This window comes from Pygoscelis adeliae, unplaced genomic scaffold (assembly GCF_000699105.1).
Source record: "Pygoscelis adeliae isolate BGI_AS28 unplaced genomic scaffold, ASM69910v1 Scaffold4, whole genome shotgun sequence".
NCBI classification, from domain to species: Eukaryota; Metazoa; Chordata; class Aves; order Sphenisciformes; family Spheniscidae; genus Pygoscelis; species Pygoscelis adeliae.
In genome coordinates, this window is record NW_008824986.1 from 177,437 (window position 1) to 192,004 (window position 14,568).

At 43.1% G+C, this 14,568-nt stretch overlaps 1 protein-coding gene across 1 annotated transcript in view; it reads right to left on the bottom strand.

Annotated features, from left to right (window-relative positions):
* Nucleotides 1-10,287: 10,287 nt before the first annotated feature.
* Nucleotides 10,288-14,568, bottom strand: part of MCU (mitochondrial calcium uniporter) — a gene marked incomplete at its 5' end in the record, with an annotated part of 97,076 nt that continues 92,795 nt past the window's right edge. The window contains 3 exons of the mRNA XM_009325970.1: nucleotides 10,288-10,832; nucleotides 12,022-12,138; nucleotides 14,421-14,567. Of these exons, the coding sequence (XP_009324245.1) occupies nucleotides 10,755-10,832; nucleotides 12,022-12,138; nucleotides 14,421-14,567 (342 nt within the window). The remainder of the gene's footprint in view (nucleotides 10,833-12,021; nucleotides 12,139-14,420; nucleotide 14,568) is intronic.

Consider the following 14,568-nt stretch of genomic DNA (forward strand, 5'->3'; position numbering starts at 1 on the left):
TGCAACAGGAATGCTACATTTAAGGTGTACAGAAAGAAAATATTCAATTTCAATTATTAGACCCCTGTATAATTGTAAGTGATCTATAAGCATAATTTATCAGCTCCTACTCACTTCAGGGTACAATTTAAATTGCTAAATATAAGATCTGCTATCCCAGGTCACATGAAGTTGATCTATAGCCCAGCAGGCTGTCTCTAACCATGAGAGTATGCTTAGAGAGGTGAGGTAGGAGAAAGAGATGCTGCTCCATTTACCTGGGGTTTTGTTCTCCACTGTCTTTCCTATAGTACATTTATGTCAAGGTGAGTTGAAAGAGCTGTAACTCAAATCCATGCACTCTGTAAAATTCTGCAGCGGGGCAAGAGAAAGAGGTGGCAGCCCCCTGTATTTAAAGATCCACTTAGGTGTGCCCTGGTCTCTTTCAGAGACTCTGTCCCCCGCTTCCCTCTGCCAAATTCTAACCACCTTTACGATTCACAGTATCTGTTGTGGTTTTGTGCGATGCTGCCGCCTCCCTGCATCTGAAACAGCTTCCCCAAATCTTTTTATTTATTATTTTAAAATCTAGAAAGCATGAAGGTCTGAATCAGGACTTTCTGGGGAGCAAAACGTTCAACTCTTTACACAGTCTTCCTTATAAGCTCACAAACCCTCCTGATCTCCACAGGAGATCAGATGTTTGTGAGTGAAGTGAGTGTTTGTAAGGGCAAGATATAAACACATGGACCTCCTGGTATGTGCATGTCTGTTCATGCAGTGCTCAAGGAGAGTGTCCCTTTTCAGAGGCCTTTCTGAACCTTCTGCAAACAATTAAAATGTAAGAATACCATAGGGAGGAAAAAAAAAAAAAAAAGAACTGAAGTGTTCATTACATTTGAGTCTTCTCCTAATTAACCCTGATTTGGCAGCTTCCTCACGAAAAGTCCAGAGGTTTCGTTTTCACTTACATTTAATACCTGATTAAGCACCACTTACCAGTGACTAGCTATTCCCTATTAAGCAAAATGAATGCTAATGCTGTCTTGCATAAAGAAAATTGATTACCATTTGCTAGAATTAAGCTAATAAAACCAATCATTCTGATTAAATGCGTCAGACCAGAATACCCTCTACTTTCCAGACCACATTTCTTTTTAACTTCTAAAATTGCGCTCTCTGTTTTGTTTAAACCATAGGGTGATGCAATTTGGGGGGGGGAGGGAGGGGGAGCGGGAAAGACGTATTGTTTCTATTAGAATGCTTTGGATGCAGACAAACATTCTTGGTTCATTATTTTGATCTGCTTCACTGACTTTAAAGTGGGAACTACAAGTGCTTCAGAGAATGGACTCCAAGTCACCCTTATTTAGCTGCATCCTCTGTAAATATCTGTCTCACTGACATGCTATCTTGTACCTTCTCAGAAATACAACATCTTTCTTGACAAACATCCTTACACCATCCTCAGCCATAGATATATTTTGTTTGGCCTCAAATCCAGCATAAAAGGCCGGAGCGGCTACCGTAATCGTGAGTGCGCTGCAGAGCTGCAAGCTGGCACAGGGAGTGCAAGTCTGGGTTACAAAGGGAATCTCTAGTGTCATAGTTCGTGAGATACGCAGAGGAGCAGATTCACTCCCATCACAAGCAGCCCCTAGTTCTGAGCAGTGGAGGGGGAACCGCAGCAGGAACCTCTGATGAGATTTGCCAGTCAGTCCCTGATGAGCTCTCCATTTCACCTGCCTCTCCTCGCCTCCCCTTACCCACAGACAGCAGCAGCACTGTTAAATCCCATCCTCCAAAAGCTTGCTTGACTTCTTGCAACAGGAAAACATGGGTCCTGCCTTTGCGCACAGCTGAAAAGAGCTTCCTCTGGGCTTCCCTCAGTATAACTCACTTGGGTTCCACAAAATGATTTGGTATGGCCTTAGAGTGAGTCACTGACTAAGATGAAAAGGTTTTTGTGTTGTTAAAAGCCAAATGAGGTGAAGTGAGGAATGCCCTGTCAGCTTCCCAGCTGGGCAGCACCAAAAATACACACACTCTCATTAGCTTCCATATAGTATAATTAACTTTATGAAATATCCTTTGTAGACTGACTCTGAAAACATTCATCCAGGGAGATCACATTGTCTCCTAAACAGACAGGAGATAATTTAAGGACAAAAATTACAGAGATGAACATGCAGCAGCTCAGAGGGAGCTGGAAGAAGGCATTTCAGGGGAATGGGGTAGCACACCCTCCCATCTTCCATTTCTTTGACAGCTTCAGGCAGAAGTAGAGGGGGGAGGCAGACAAACAGAAAAAGCAGACAGTGCTCTTTCAATCACTGCAGACCCTCACGCCACCCTCAGACTGCCAGAGCTGCCCCAAGCCAACCTCCCTGCAGACACCAAGCAGCCTTTGGCAGCACGGTTTACTGAAAACTAGTTTGAGTTTTTAAGAAAAAACTCCACAAAAGTATAGAAGCAACCAATCAACCTCTCATCTCTTCTCCCCAAACAACAAAAGCATGGGGCTTTTGCACAAGACAAATCACTGTCTCCCGCTCCCTCTGTTTTTCACTTTTCTTGGCTCAATTTTTCTCCTCCCCAACACACTTCTTGCATGGCCTGAGCAATTCAGCCTGACAAGCATTAGCTATGAAGTAAAGCTTGTCAATTTGTAATCTTGATGATATCATTAGTTCTCCAGCTGACATACTAGCATATATATTGGATGACAAATCAGGCTTTAGCAAGCATTCATAAGCCCACCATTCTGCAGAGAGATTAATCCTGTGTGTATTGTGTAACTGGAGATCTCTGCTCTGGCACAGCTAAGCAACGAAATGAGCAGCACTGCATTATGACACTAAATTCAGTTAAGATTTGTCAAAGAAGCAGGTGAAAAAGTAGCATAAGATCTACTCATAGAGTCTCTCCTCCGAGGGAGAGGAAAATCCCACAGTGTCTTGGTAGTAGAGATTCTCCCAATATGGGAACCTTCACACTTGGTGACAGAAAGATCTTTCAAATTGAAAGAATTTCACACCACCTTCAAATAAAAAGGATATTTCTCACATCTTCCAGTCTTTCACCTAGGAATACCAAGGCTCAGCACGAACCTTAAAGACGGCAAACAGAAATAAACGTGAAGGCAATGCCTCTTTACTCACCCATCAAAGACACTAGCTGCAACTGGATGACAAAGCAGATACAGAAGAACAAGTACTGGAACATCCCACTCAGCCAAGGAACAGTTACCACTCAAGTAACAGAGGCTTGAAAGCCCTTGCACACACTATGGCTCTTGCAGCCTTCTCCTCGGTGGAGCTTCTGACCCCAAGCTTTCTGAAGAGCAAGTGTGATAGCTCTCCTGGAAGTTTATCAGAGGAAGAAGCTGAAGGGATGTGGGGTATAGCTCCAGCCTTGACCCCTACAGAGCAGCTCTGCCCCTTATTGGCAACAGAGATGTACTTGCTGATCAATCTTGTTTTTTGGACTCAACCTGCTATTGTTTTCTGGCCTGACTGCCCCACAGTGACACCTCCACTATCTTATCTGAAGAAGAATTCTAACCAGGGGACACCCGGACATCCCGAAAGGATGGAAAAGAAGAACAGATGGGTGCTTGTTATTATCTTTGCTCCTTCCACAAGTCATACGACTTCATGGCTCCCCACAGGCAGAAAACACCAGCTAGAGAGCCTTAACTGCAGGAAATAGTGGCCAAAGGAGGAGAACTGATCCTTCCGAGCAGAGATTGCAGATGAGTGCTTGGAGCAGAGCTACAATGGGAACATCAGTCAAAGCAAAGGTCTGCTGTCCCACAGGGAAATAAACCGTTCCTATGCTACGCAAAGACCCTTTCCACTCCTAGTCACATAGTCTGACCATTGCAGCGAGATTATCAAACAAGGGAAATAAAGACATTTTTCTGCAGTAGTCTTATGACCTGTCTTTAAAAACACAAAACAAAACAAACAATCAAGAAACCCAACAGTACTGAATTAACTTCCATGCAAAACTGAGTAATTAAGAACCTCTGCCTTACCGGTTCAAACCAAACTAGGTTGAGTTGCCGGTCATAACCACATGCTCTGGCTATAGATGAGATGTAGCACACTGAAATCTGTTCCCTACTAAAGCAAACCAAGCACCACGACTGGCAGTGAGATACACCAAGGACAACATGAATAAGCAAAACAGGATCTTCCCTCTCATTCCACTAGCTGTAGCTCGTATTATAGATAATAATTTAAAACTCTATTTTTAACATTTACATACATATACACATCTACAGGTCCCTCCCTGCTTATAGTTGCACAGTTCTCCTCCTGGAAATCATCTGAGAGTTCAGCTAAGCCCACAGTAATTGCAAATCAAGCAAGTGTAGGCATTTCCCCATTTCCTCTGCACCCTGCATTTCTGCAGCAGGCTGATATAAGGAATAACATCAGGGTTGATACGCTAGCTTCAAATCCCAGTAGGAAAAAAATTAGCTACGTTATTTTCGTATTGAGTTTGCATGAGACAGGGAGTTGGGTATTTGCCTGCTCTGTAGGGATTGTACATTACAGAAAGTTCTCAACGGCCTCTCTCTGTCGGGGTGTTCCCCTGGAAGTAAAGTGCAATACGCTGCTCTGCTCCACCCCAGCAGAGAAGTCTTTTTCAGTAGTGAATGACTCTAGGGAACAACAAAAGAAGCTTTATAAATGACTGTCATCGCTCCTACCAACAACAACAACAACAAAAATTCTTTGTGGCAATATTGTGCCTATATTGTGCCAACAGCTGTGCAGTACCAGAAAATTTTTTTCAACAACAGGAAAGGAGAACAAATTCACTATGCAAAGCTAGCAAGGCAGATAACCCTCTAAAGGTGATTATGTGAATTCCCAGAAGAGAAACTAAAATTGAATGAAGAATAATACAGCAAGCCACAGGAAGTTATAATTTGCCATTTTCATTGAGAGGTTGATTCATACTTAAGATCCTGGGTAAATAAAACTGACAAGCTTGAATTGAATTTTCTATTTGTGTTGGAGATGCGTGTATTTCTCTAAACCATTTCATTACCAGCTGCTTTTATTTTTGTAGGTGGTATATTAGGTCTGATGCTAGTAATGTTTTGACAGTTATATGTAAGTGACTGGCAATTAACATAGGGAAATGAACTGCATCATAGCAGTTTTGAGCCTCAAAGGTGTCAGAAACAGGGCCTATCAAGTTCTCCAAAAGGGATTAAAGCAGGAAATGCCCCAGCATTCCCATAGACAACACTATCCCAAAATCACTGTAACTATCTAGTTCAAGGAAACAGTCTAAAGCTGGACAAAATTCAGTGTGCTGCCTCTAAACATTTTTGGGGTCCACAGGAAAGACAAAGATCATCTCAGTATCCTGGAAGAAGCACCAGCAGGGGCAACTCTTCTATCAGCACTTTCTCTTTGCTTTGCAAGTTATTTCAGGTGACATACATAGCTCCAGTTCCCCCACAAACAATAGTAGCCTGTATTAGAGTAGACTACTGCAAATCTATGCCTCAGGGAGCTGGAGCAATTATTCCTGAGGGGGGAAGGGGGGGAAAAAAACCCCCATGAACAAAAAAATCCCCTGGCAAACAGACCCTCTGGGAGAGAGGATACAATTCCGATGGAGTACTCCAGATGCTGTAGGGCCTGCACTCTCCAGGCAGATAAATCTGTTGTTCCTGACCTCTACTTCTCCAACCCAAAGATGAGCGAGCCTGACTTCCCAAGAAGCAAGAAGAATCAGGATCAAGTTAGTATTTCTTAAAAGTAGTCATAAGTATGTGTTAAAAGATACAAAGAGGGAATGTGATATTAAAATAGAGGGCTGGGATTTTATTTCGGTACCTAAGAGATGGGATCTTCTAAACCTGCTGCTGTCTAAGCCTGGGTATATCTAGTCTTAATGCAAGAAAGAATGCTAATTTTGCAGGTGGCAACCACATTTCTCACCCCTCCCAGAGCATTGGAAGGCTTTACTATCCTTACGCAAGGAAATCAAATTCTTCAAAGCATTGGTTAGGCGGGAAAAACCTCACGCTCCTTGTAATGGACTAATGAAGAAAGATGTTTTGGTGTTTGCTGAAGCTGGCCTTGCCTTTGTCACAGCCACCTCTCAAGACACACTAACATTTGATCAAAGTGAGGTGCGTGAAGAACAGCTCTTGGTGCAGGAGTAGCTTCCTGGAGCCTGCCTAGGACGAGGAGGCGGAAGAGCTAATCAGCACTTCCTGCTGCTGAGAGAGAGAGGAGAACGCGACACACATGACAGGATCCCTGTCTGCAATTGATTTGAGGATGTATGTTCACGATAAGCCTTGACAGGCTGCTGAGATGGATTGCATGAATGTCAAGGACTTAGAGATAGGCCTTGTTTCTGTAAACAACTTGTCCCAGGACATGGTGCCAATGGGAAGGGCTGGTGAGATCAGGGAGTGAACATGAGTTTGGTGAAGTATGAGCAAATTCAACACAAGAACAAGTTAACCAAGACTCCATTAAAATCAGACAAGTACATAACTCCTAGTGAAGAGTAACAGTTATTTCCTTTCCCGTAGTGGAGCCCCATGATGCAGAACTTGGTGTTTTGAGAGTGTTTTTCCACAGGTCCTGCAGCACCCAGTGTTTTTTCCATGATCTTCAATTTCCAAATGGAGAAATTAGGGCATAGACAGCATACGCACAACTGCAAAACTGGTCAGAGGCAGAAACAGGAGTAGGACCCATCTTTCACAAGTTCACAGGGCCACAACTACACAGCGTAACACCAGCTTCTCCCATACTTCAGGGCTTAGATATACTGCAATTTTCATTTCCATGTCTGTATTTTACTTCTCACCCCTTTAGTATCAGTATAGAAATAAAACTGATTTCTTTTTTTAAGGGGAATAATAGGAATCTCTTGGGATAGGTGGAAAAATACTTGAGATATAAAAAGCTCCTTCCTGTGTGAAAATAAAAAGTCATACAATGTGGCACAGAGGAAAGCAGTTAGCATTTACAACTCCACACAAGACACACAGAGATCAAAGAAATTCTTCCACTGTCTCAGAATGACAGGGCAACTTGGCCATCTTCACTTGACTGACACAGTGCCAAGATCTGACAGCCAACAGCAGCTTCAGAGCATCATGCAAACCCTTGGAGCCAGCACAGAAGCATAAGAACTTGCAGCAAGATGATCATCATCACTGCCTGCCAGGTAGGAAGGGTTACAGGGGAAAAGAAAAAGGGTTTCTTTGCTTGTCAGGAAAAAGACCCATGAACACTTCCCTGGAGAGGCTTGCAAGGTAGAGCGTCGCAGGCATGGCAAAAAGGGAACCTAATAAATTTCTCCACGCAGTTTTGAACTTGACATGTATTTATTTGAAAGCTCCCTCACAGAAAAAGAGGGAAGAGAGGCTAACCAAATGAATAACAAAATCTGTAGAAAAAGCAGCATCTGAACACTGCAACGCACACTGCTGTTTATCCTTCATAGGGTCTTAAGAATGCAGTGTTATATTAAAATTCAGGCAGCACTGCCTGCTCTGAAGTGCTGCCAGTGGGACAGGACCCTATTACCTGCCTGGCTCCTAAGCATGAAATAGCTACTGCAAGAGAGTTTGTTGATGTTGATATACAACAGTCTAAATCAGGAGGGCAAACAGACATCAACCTTCCCTTCAATATTAGCATTCAAGGGCAACAAAAGCAGAAGCACTGAGGTTTGAGTTTGAGGCTTGTGGCATGTCAGCCACCCCCAGCAGAGAGGACATGTGCACCGGTGGTGCAGAGAGGAGTGAGACAGCAATCTTCCAGGGGTACAGAGTAACAAAACCTACTGGGCAGCGCATATTTCAGGGTACAATTGTAGACTTTTATTTTACTCCTCCTTTCCCCACATCATCTCTAGAACATTAAAGCATGTGCAGGAACAATTCTGTCATAGCATTTTCTTGCTTTCAAAATAGAGATTGCGGTGCTAGATGTCAAAGTCTTCAGTTCTTCTGGATGCCAAAAGGGACGAATTCTTAGGCAACTGTTCCAAGCAATTTGTCTAGGGAGGGCAGCAGCTCATCTGTACACAGCAGCAGATAAAGGGCTGCGTGGAGGAAGAGGGTTTGTCAGCATTGCTGAACTAAATTTCAACAGCGATTAAAGGTAGGTCACAACAACTAACAGCTTCCAGCCCCTCCTCTCTGACTTTAGAAAACATAGGAGAGAGTTGGCTGTTTTAAGAACTGGCCAGCCATGGGTTTGGTTTTTTTAACAGTCAATAGACATGATAAATATCTTCTGGCACCAAATGTCTCATCCTAACATCCCATAAAGTTAGGACCAAGTACAGTCTGCTGATTCCCAAAGTTAATGAACAAACGATACATCACCATGACAAATCAGACCACAGCCATTCAAAGGCCCAGAAAGAAAGTGACAGAAGCTTAAAATGTCAGTTTTCCTCTGAAACAGCACTTGAATGCCATATAGAAATATACTGACACCACTTGGTACCTGTCAGGTTGCTGGGCATTACATGCCCATATATATTCTTATCCTGCAACCTGCCACATGTCTCCAGATTTTGTCAGCCTCCACATGGAGCTACTATGCTGGCCAAAGAAAGGCAGGTCTTTGTTAGACCAAATCTCTCTACCTCTACCTCACCACCTCAACTGCTACTGAGATCCCTGTGTTATGCAGCTAGGCATGGCAGGAAGATCTCCATCCGAGCTTCTTCAGGAAAGCTATTATCTGCATCACCACAGCCTCAGTGATGCAAGGTCAAGAAGAAACAACCTAAACAAAATGAAATGGAGGAAACTCAGGAGACAGCTGCCACACATACAATATCCTCTTCTCAGCTGGGGAAAATAACATTATTCAAGAGCACTGATTCAAAAATTGAATAGTTATTTATTGTTCCAGAAGTACATTGCTCTTTTATACATATTTCATAAATGATACAGGATTTTACACATGTTCAGGGGTTTTTTGGTGTTTTTTTTGTTGTGTTTTTTGTTTTGGTTTTTTTTTTTTTAGAAGGACTTTTCTCCATGCTCCCTCCCTCATCCCAAACACACACCAAGGATTCAGCTACAGAGCTACAGGATTGTGTTCATTTTTTTTCCCTTTAAAAATCACCACACAAACAGGATAAAACAGATAAAAAATAATCACACAATGTAATTAAATTGAAAGACAGAGGAAAAGGGGAAGGGAAAAAAAACCTCGAAACATGCACCCATTCGGTCCAACATGCCATTGAGTGAGAAGAGGCAGCAATCCCAGCTGTGTTTCCACATCTGCAAGGCACCTAGCATCTAGTTAATACTGATTTGTTTTTTTTCTTTCCTATTTTTTTTTAAAACATGGTTCTTCAAAAAAACCGGAAGCCTCCTTCCATGACACAGTGAGGAGTAGTAGTGAAACATCAAAAAAGCAGCCAGCTTTTCTGTGTATAAAGCTTAGTGCCCCTCTCCCACCTTCATCCTGTCTCTACAGTATTTATCAGCAGGATGCTAAAACAGACTGACCTGCTTTGAATGAAGAGATGTTTTATCTGCTTAGAAATCAGCCAGCCTTGGCTAGAAGAGAGGGCAATGGGTTGACTTTCCTTCCTCTACTTCTTTTAGCTAAGAACAAGAGATGTCATTAGCCACTCCTAAGAAATTCTGACCTGTGGGTGCAAAGTTCATTTAAAGCTACTAAGTAGGGGAAAGTGCTAGAGAAATGAAGTACTTCTGTGTCTTGCACTGTAAGAGCCCCGGGCTTTCAAAAAGCCTCCAGGCAAGGAAAATGCTTTGACCATATATGAGACCTTTTATCCCATTACACAAGCAGTCAAATATCAAGTTGAATTATTCCATGTTCCAAAACTGTTCATTTAAGCAGGAGTCGTGATTCTTCAACAGTTTCATAATCCTTTAAACCTTCATAATTTCATAGTCTAGGTGGCTATCAGATTTGGGGTAGGAAGCGGGGAATCTCCCTCCCTTAAAACTGAATACAAAAATCCTCTCATGCAATGCTGCCATTGATTTCTAGAATGAGCTCAAGGGCATTGGGACGCAAAGTTTATATAGTTATTATGGAATAATCCAGAACATCAATTATCAAATGTCCAGAAGAAAACTCATTCCTTCTCTCACTTGGCTATAACCAATCTGTGCTACAAATAAGCAAAGGAGGAAGTCAGTGGAGCACACGGGGTGGGCTGGGAAGGGGAAGCTCATGGTTTTCCAGTAGAAAGCAGTCTTGTAGTAACTTTATAAAAGAGACCAGGTCTGATCAGAACTGTGCGTGTTAATGGCGGTGGAGTGCAAGGTCCATAGCTTCAGGGTGGTTTGGTTTTTTTTTTTTTTCTCCTCCTTTTTTTTTTTTTGAGAGAGAAAGATTTGAATCAGGTAAAGGAAAATTTAAAAAGCTAAGCAGGCTGCTGGTGTCTTATCAAGAGGCAGACCCTGCAAAACTGGAAGAAGACACCCCTACACCCCAGCATTACATTCCTTTCATGAACCCCCCCAATCCTGTATTTGTACACAATTGCCATTCAGACAGTTTTAAAACGTGACTATTTGCCAAGCCCTTTTCAGAACTAACATTCCACAATGTCCTATCTTAAACTGAAGAGATTCCCCCCCTGCAGTCCTTTGTCTTGATTAAAGGTAAAAACCCTCCACCCCCACACCACCTCCCAGCTTCCACCTGCAATGCTTTAATTAAAAAGGCAAGAGCTATGAACAGGTTTTTTGCCGGGATTCAGAGCTTCTTTGCTGATCAGTCCTTTTCATCAATTTGCTGGATGGGCAGGTGAACCTGCAGTGGGTCTCGAAGCCTCTTTAGGTCCAATTCTGCCTAAAAGTAAAAGACACATTATAAAGAACAAGCTCCCAATACACCTTCCCCAATACCATTCCCCTTTACAGAATGAAACGCTTTTCTGTATTTCCTTGTTTTTCCTGTCCAGAAGGGAGCATTCAAAAAGTAAAACAAAGTCACAGGCTCATGTTTGGAAAAACCATTCTTGGCACTTACTGGAAGACATTTGCTCTGTACTTCTCTGAACTTGTCTACATGCAGCCACTTAAAAGGACTATGGTAGGGAAGATCTGATCCCCATAAAATCACTGTAACTTTAAAAAAAAAAACCACCCCAAGCTAGATTAATGGGAATGGTTGATTCCAGAAGAAAAGCTCCATGAAAATAGAGCCACCCAAGGATATCTGTATTCAGTACAGCACGAGAAAACTCAGAGGTCTTTCTGGGTTTTCTCATAAAACCAATAGAGCCTAGCCCTGACCTCCCTCTACTGCTTGCGCAGCTCCTTCTCCAAGGGAGGGGGAGAACACATCTTGCCCTGGATATCCCACACTGTCATTTCCAGAGCCTAGGAATAAACAAAGAATGATACAGGACAGTGAAAAATAATGTGGTAGATCTGCTTTTTCTGCTCATGCCATCCTTCTGCAGAAGGGCTCTCAGAAACACGAGGAAAGATCTCTACCCGACTCCTTTGTTGAACAGATCCCACAATGTGGACAGTCTGGCAAAGGGGTCTGTCTCCAGAATATGAGAAATCTGCCCCCATTGCCTCTAAAAAAACAGCTGAATTTTTTGAACATTATTTTCCAGGACTGCAGCCCAGTGCACTGAAGTGCTATGTCAGGAAGACATGAACTGAATGGATGCAAGTCTTCATTCCTCACTAAATCCATCTGGTGTGTAGGAGCTGAGAAGAAAGGAAATCTTGAATTAGGCTCCTCCGAGGCATGAAGTGCCTGAAGCAACTCAAGATTTGCCAGCAGTTTCTAAAAGGCCCTTACAGATAGATACAGGCAATCGTTTCATGTCAATTTACACATCCAGCAGTTCTTATTCCTGGGCACATCAAAGCCAATTCAGTGATTGCACTGGGGCTGTGACAAGAAAATGGGCTGAAAACTTAAAATACATCCATTCTTGTTTGAGGTGCATCTATTAATAGCAGCTAAGAACTAGCAAGCAGTAATTTCTTTGTCTTATTTCTGAAAAAATTCTTGTTACCTGAGCAATTGCATCCTTGAGTCGATTGTATTTCTCTAGATCAAATCGTGTCTTTTTGGCTCCTTTATGGAAAAATAATAAGTACTGTCTATCTCTGGCATCTGGATAAACATATTCCTGGAAAGAAAAAAGGAGAGAAGATCAGAATAAAGCATCAACAGGATGCAACACAGGATACCATTAGCACAGTATTTATCGTGTGTGTTTTGGGAGGATGACTAGTTTCTGTCAGTGAAGGCACAAGACCAGACGACATTGTCTAAGCTCACCCAGTGTAGTGGGGTGATCCCAGACAGCAGCTAAGCCCCTGCCCCATCACTCACTTGCTCCCCTGCAGCTGGATGGGGGAAGAGAATCAAAAGAGCAAAAACCAAGAAAAACTTGTGAGTCAAGATAAAGACACTTTAATAAGTGAAGAAAAAAAAACCACCAAACCTAAGAGTGATGCAAAAGCAATCACTCATCATCCTCCACCAGCAGACCAGAGCCCAGCCACCCTCCGAGCAACAGCTACTTTGGAGAAACTTCCCCCCAGTTTATTGCTGAACATGACATTATATGGTATGGATTATCTCTTTGGCCAGTTCAGGTCAGCTGTCCTGGCTGTGTCCCCTTGCAACACCTCGCCCACCCCCAGCGTATTCCTGGGTGGGGAGTGGAGAGTCGGGGAAGCAACGCCAAACAGAGGAAGCCTCGATACTGTACGAGCACTGTTCAGCAATAGCAAAGACATTGGTGTGTTATCAAGACTGTTTTGGTCACAAATCCACAACACAGCACCATACCAGCTGCTATGAAGAACATTAACTCCATCCCAGCCAGACCCAGTACAGTCAGGCATTTGTTTCTCTACTAGCATGTTACACTCCAGCAGTGAGTTACCATCACCTCCCTCCTGTCCTGAACGCGTGAATCCTTCTGTGCAGAAAAAACAAAAACTAACACGTTTCAGGGTTCCAATACTGACAAGTTTGTGGGGAGAAAGGGAGGGAAAAAAAAAGCTATAAATACCAGAAGAAAGCCTTTGTAAGATGGCCCTTACTCTCTTTTTCTTAAGATCATAAACATGCAATGGCTAATTAAAGCAACAATAGTTGCTCATGAATTCATCTCTCAACCAAGCTACGCAGGTGAGAACAAGAATCCAATACCACAGCTTTTGCCAGGGATACTCTACTGCAAAAAGTCACAGCATTTTAGAGCGTGCAGGTAACTCGGAGCAGCAGAGCTGTTCACGCCAAATCCCACATAGCGTCTACAAAGCACAGGTCTGCCTGCTGAAGTCAACTCTCCCTTGCACCAGAATGTCACACAGCCTCTGTGTCTGGTATGCATCCAACGATCAGGGCTGTCAGGTGGAGAAAAGCTGCATTCAGAGTCAAGCCATCCCTGAAACACTGAGATTTTAAGTCTGGCACAAGTACTAGTTTATATGGATGACTTGATTAAAACATCAAATCTGAGTTCAAACATGGCAGAAGTTCCAACTGCACTTGGCAGAAACTATAGCAGGAGCCCTGACGGGCACATGTGTCCTCAGCCCCTGAAATGATGCAGCTGACAGACCACTGGAACACCACGCTAGAACACGCGCAGCATCTGTTCTGGTGGTCTTGTGACAGCAGAGACTCTTTGAGTCCTCCCTCCCTCATTATTTAGGTGGGATTATGAATTTTGAACGGGAGTACCGAGACAAACCACATACTAGAAATCCACACAGAGTCTGTCACAACTACAAGGATCTAGAGAAACACAGCTCCCCTTTGTGTGAAGATTTTCCAACACTGGAGCAGGTCTAGTTTTTAAAAGACAGCCTGAGAGCCAACAGACCTGGAATTGCACCAAGGGACAAGCATTCAATTAGATCTGCTTCATCTGGATGAGAGTCCAGATCCACGAAATACCTAAACAGAAGCATTTCCAACATGATCTCTGAACCTTTCTTGTCTCTTTATAAAGGCCAACACCCCATGTCAGAGAGGTGTGCTTCCCTGAAACTCAGTAGGTACCTCCTGTACCCATAGTTTATTTGGGCTGATAAACCACAGGACTTGGAGGCCTCCGGTGCAAGTCAATGTGTGTGAGGCTGCATGTGTGTGTGCAGAAACCATTACCTGTCAGTAGATGAACCTGTATAGCTAAAGCAGTCACTCACAGAACATACATAAGCATTTATGGTTAGACAACCAGGAAGTCAGCAATGACCACCACCAGAAAACCCTACGACCATACATCACCATCCTGGACAGTAAAAATTAAATCAAGTGGCATCTAGGTTCTGACAAGATAAGGAAAGGGCAAAATAACTTCTAATAGGCATAACTTTGCTATTTTTCTAGGGAGTAGAGCTGAAAGCAATTCTTCTATTGAAGTGTCAATGTCAGCACAACAGGTCCTACCTGGCGAGTCATTACGAAATAAGCATACATTGCCATGGCACTACCATAGGTGATGAAATAGGTGACTGGTTCCATAATGTCCCAAGAATACTCCCACCAGGTTAGGCGGGCCAGAATCCCAAACTGAGTGGCCATGTAGGCCAGGCCT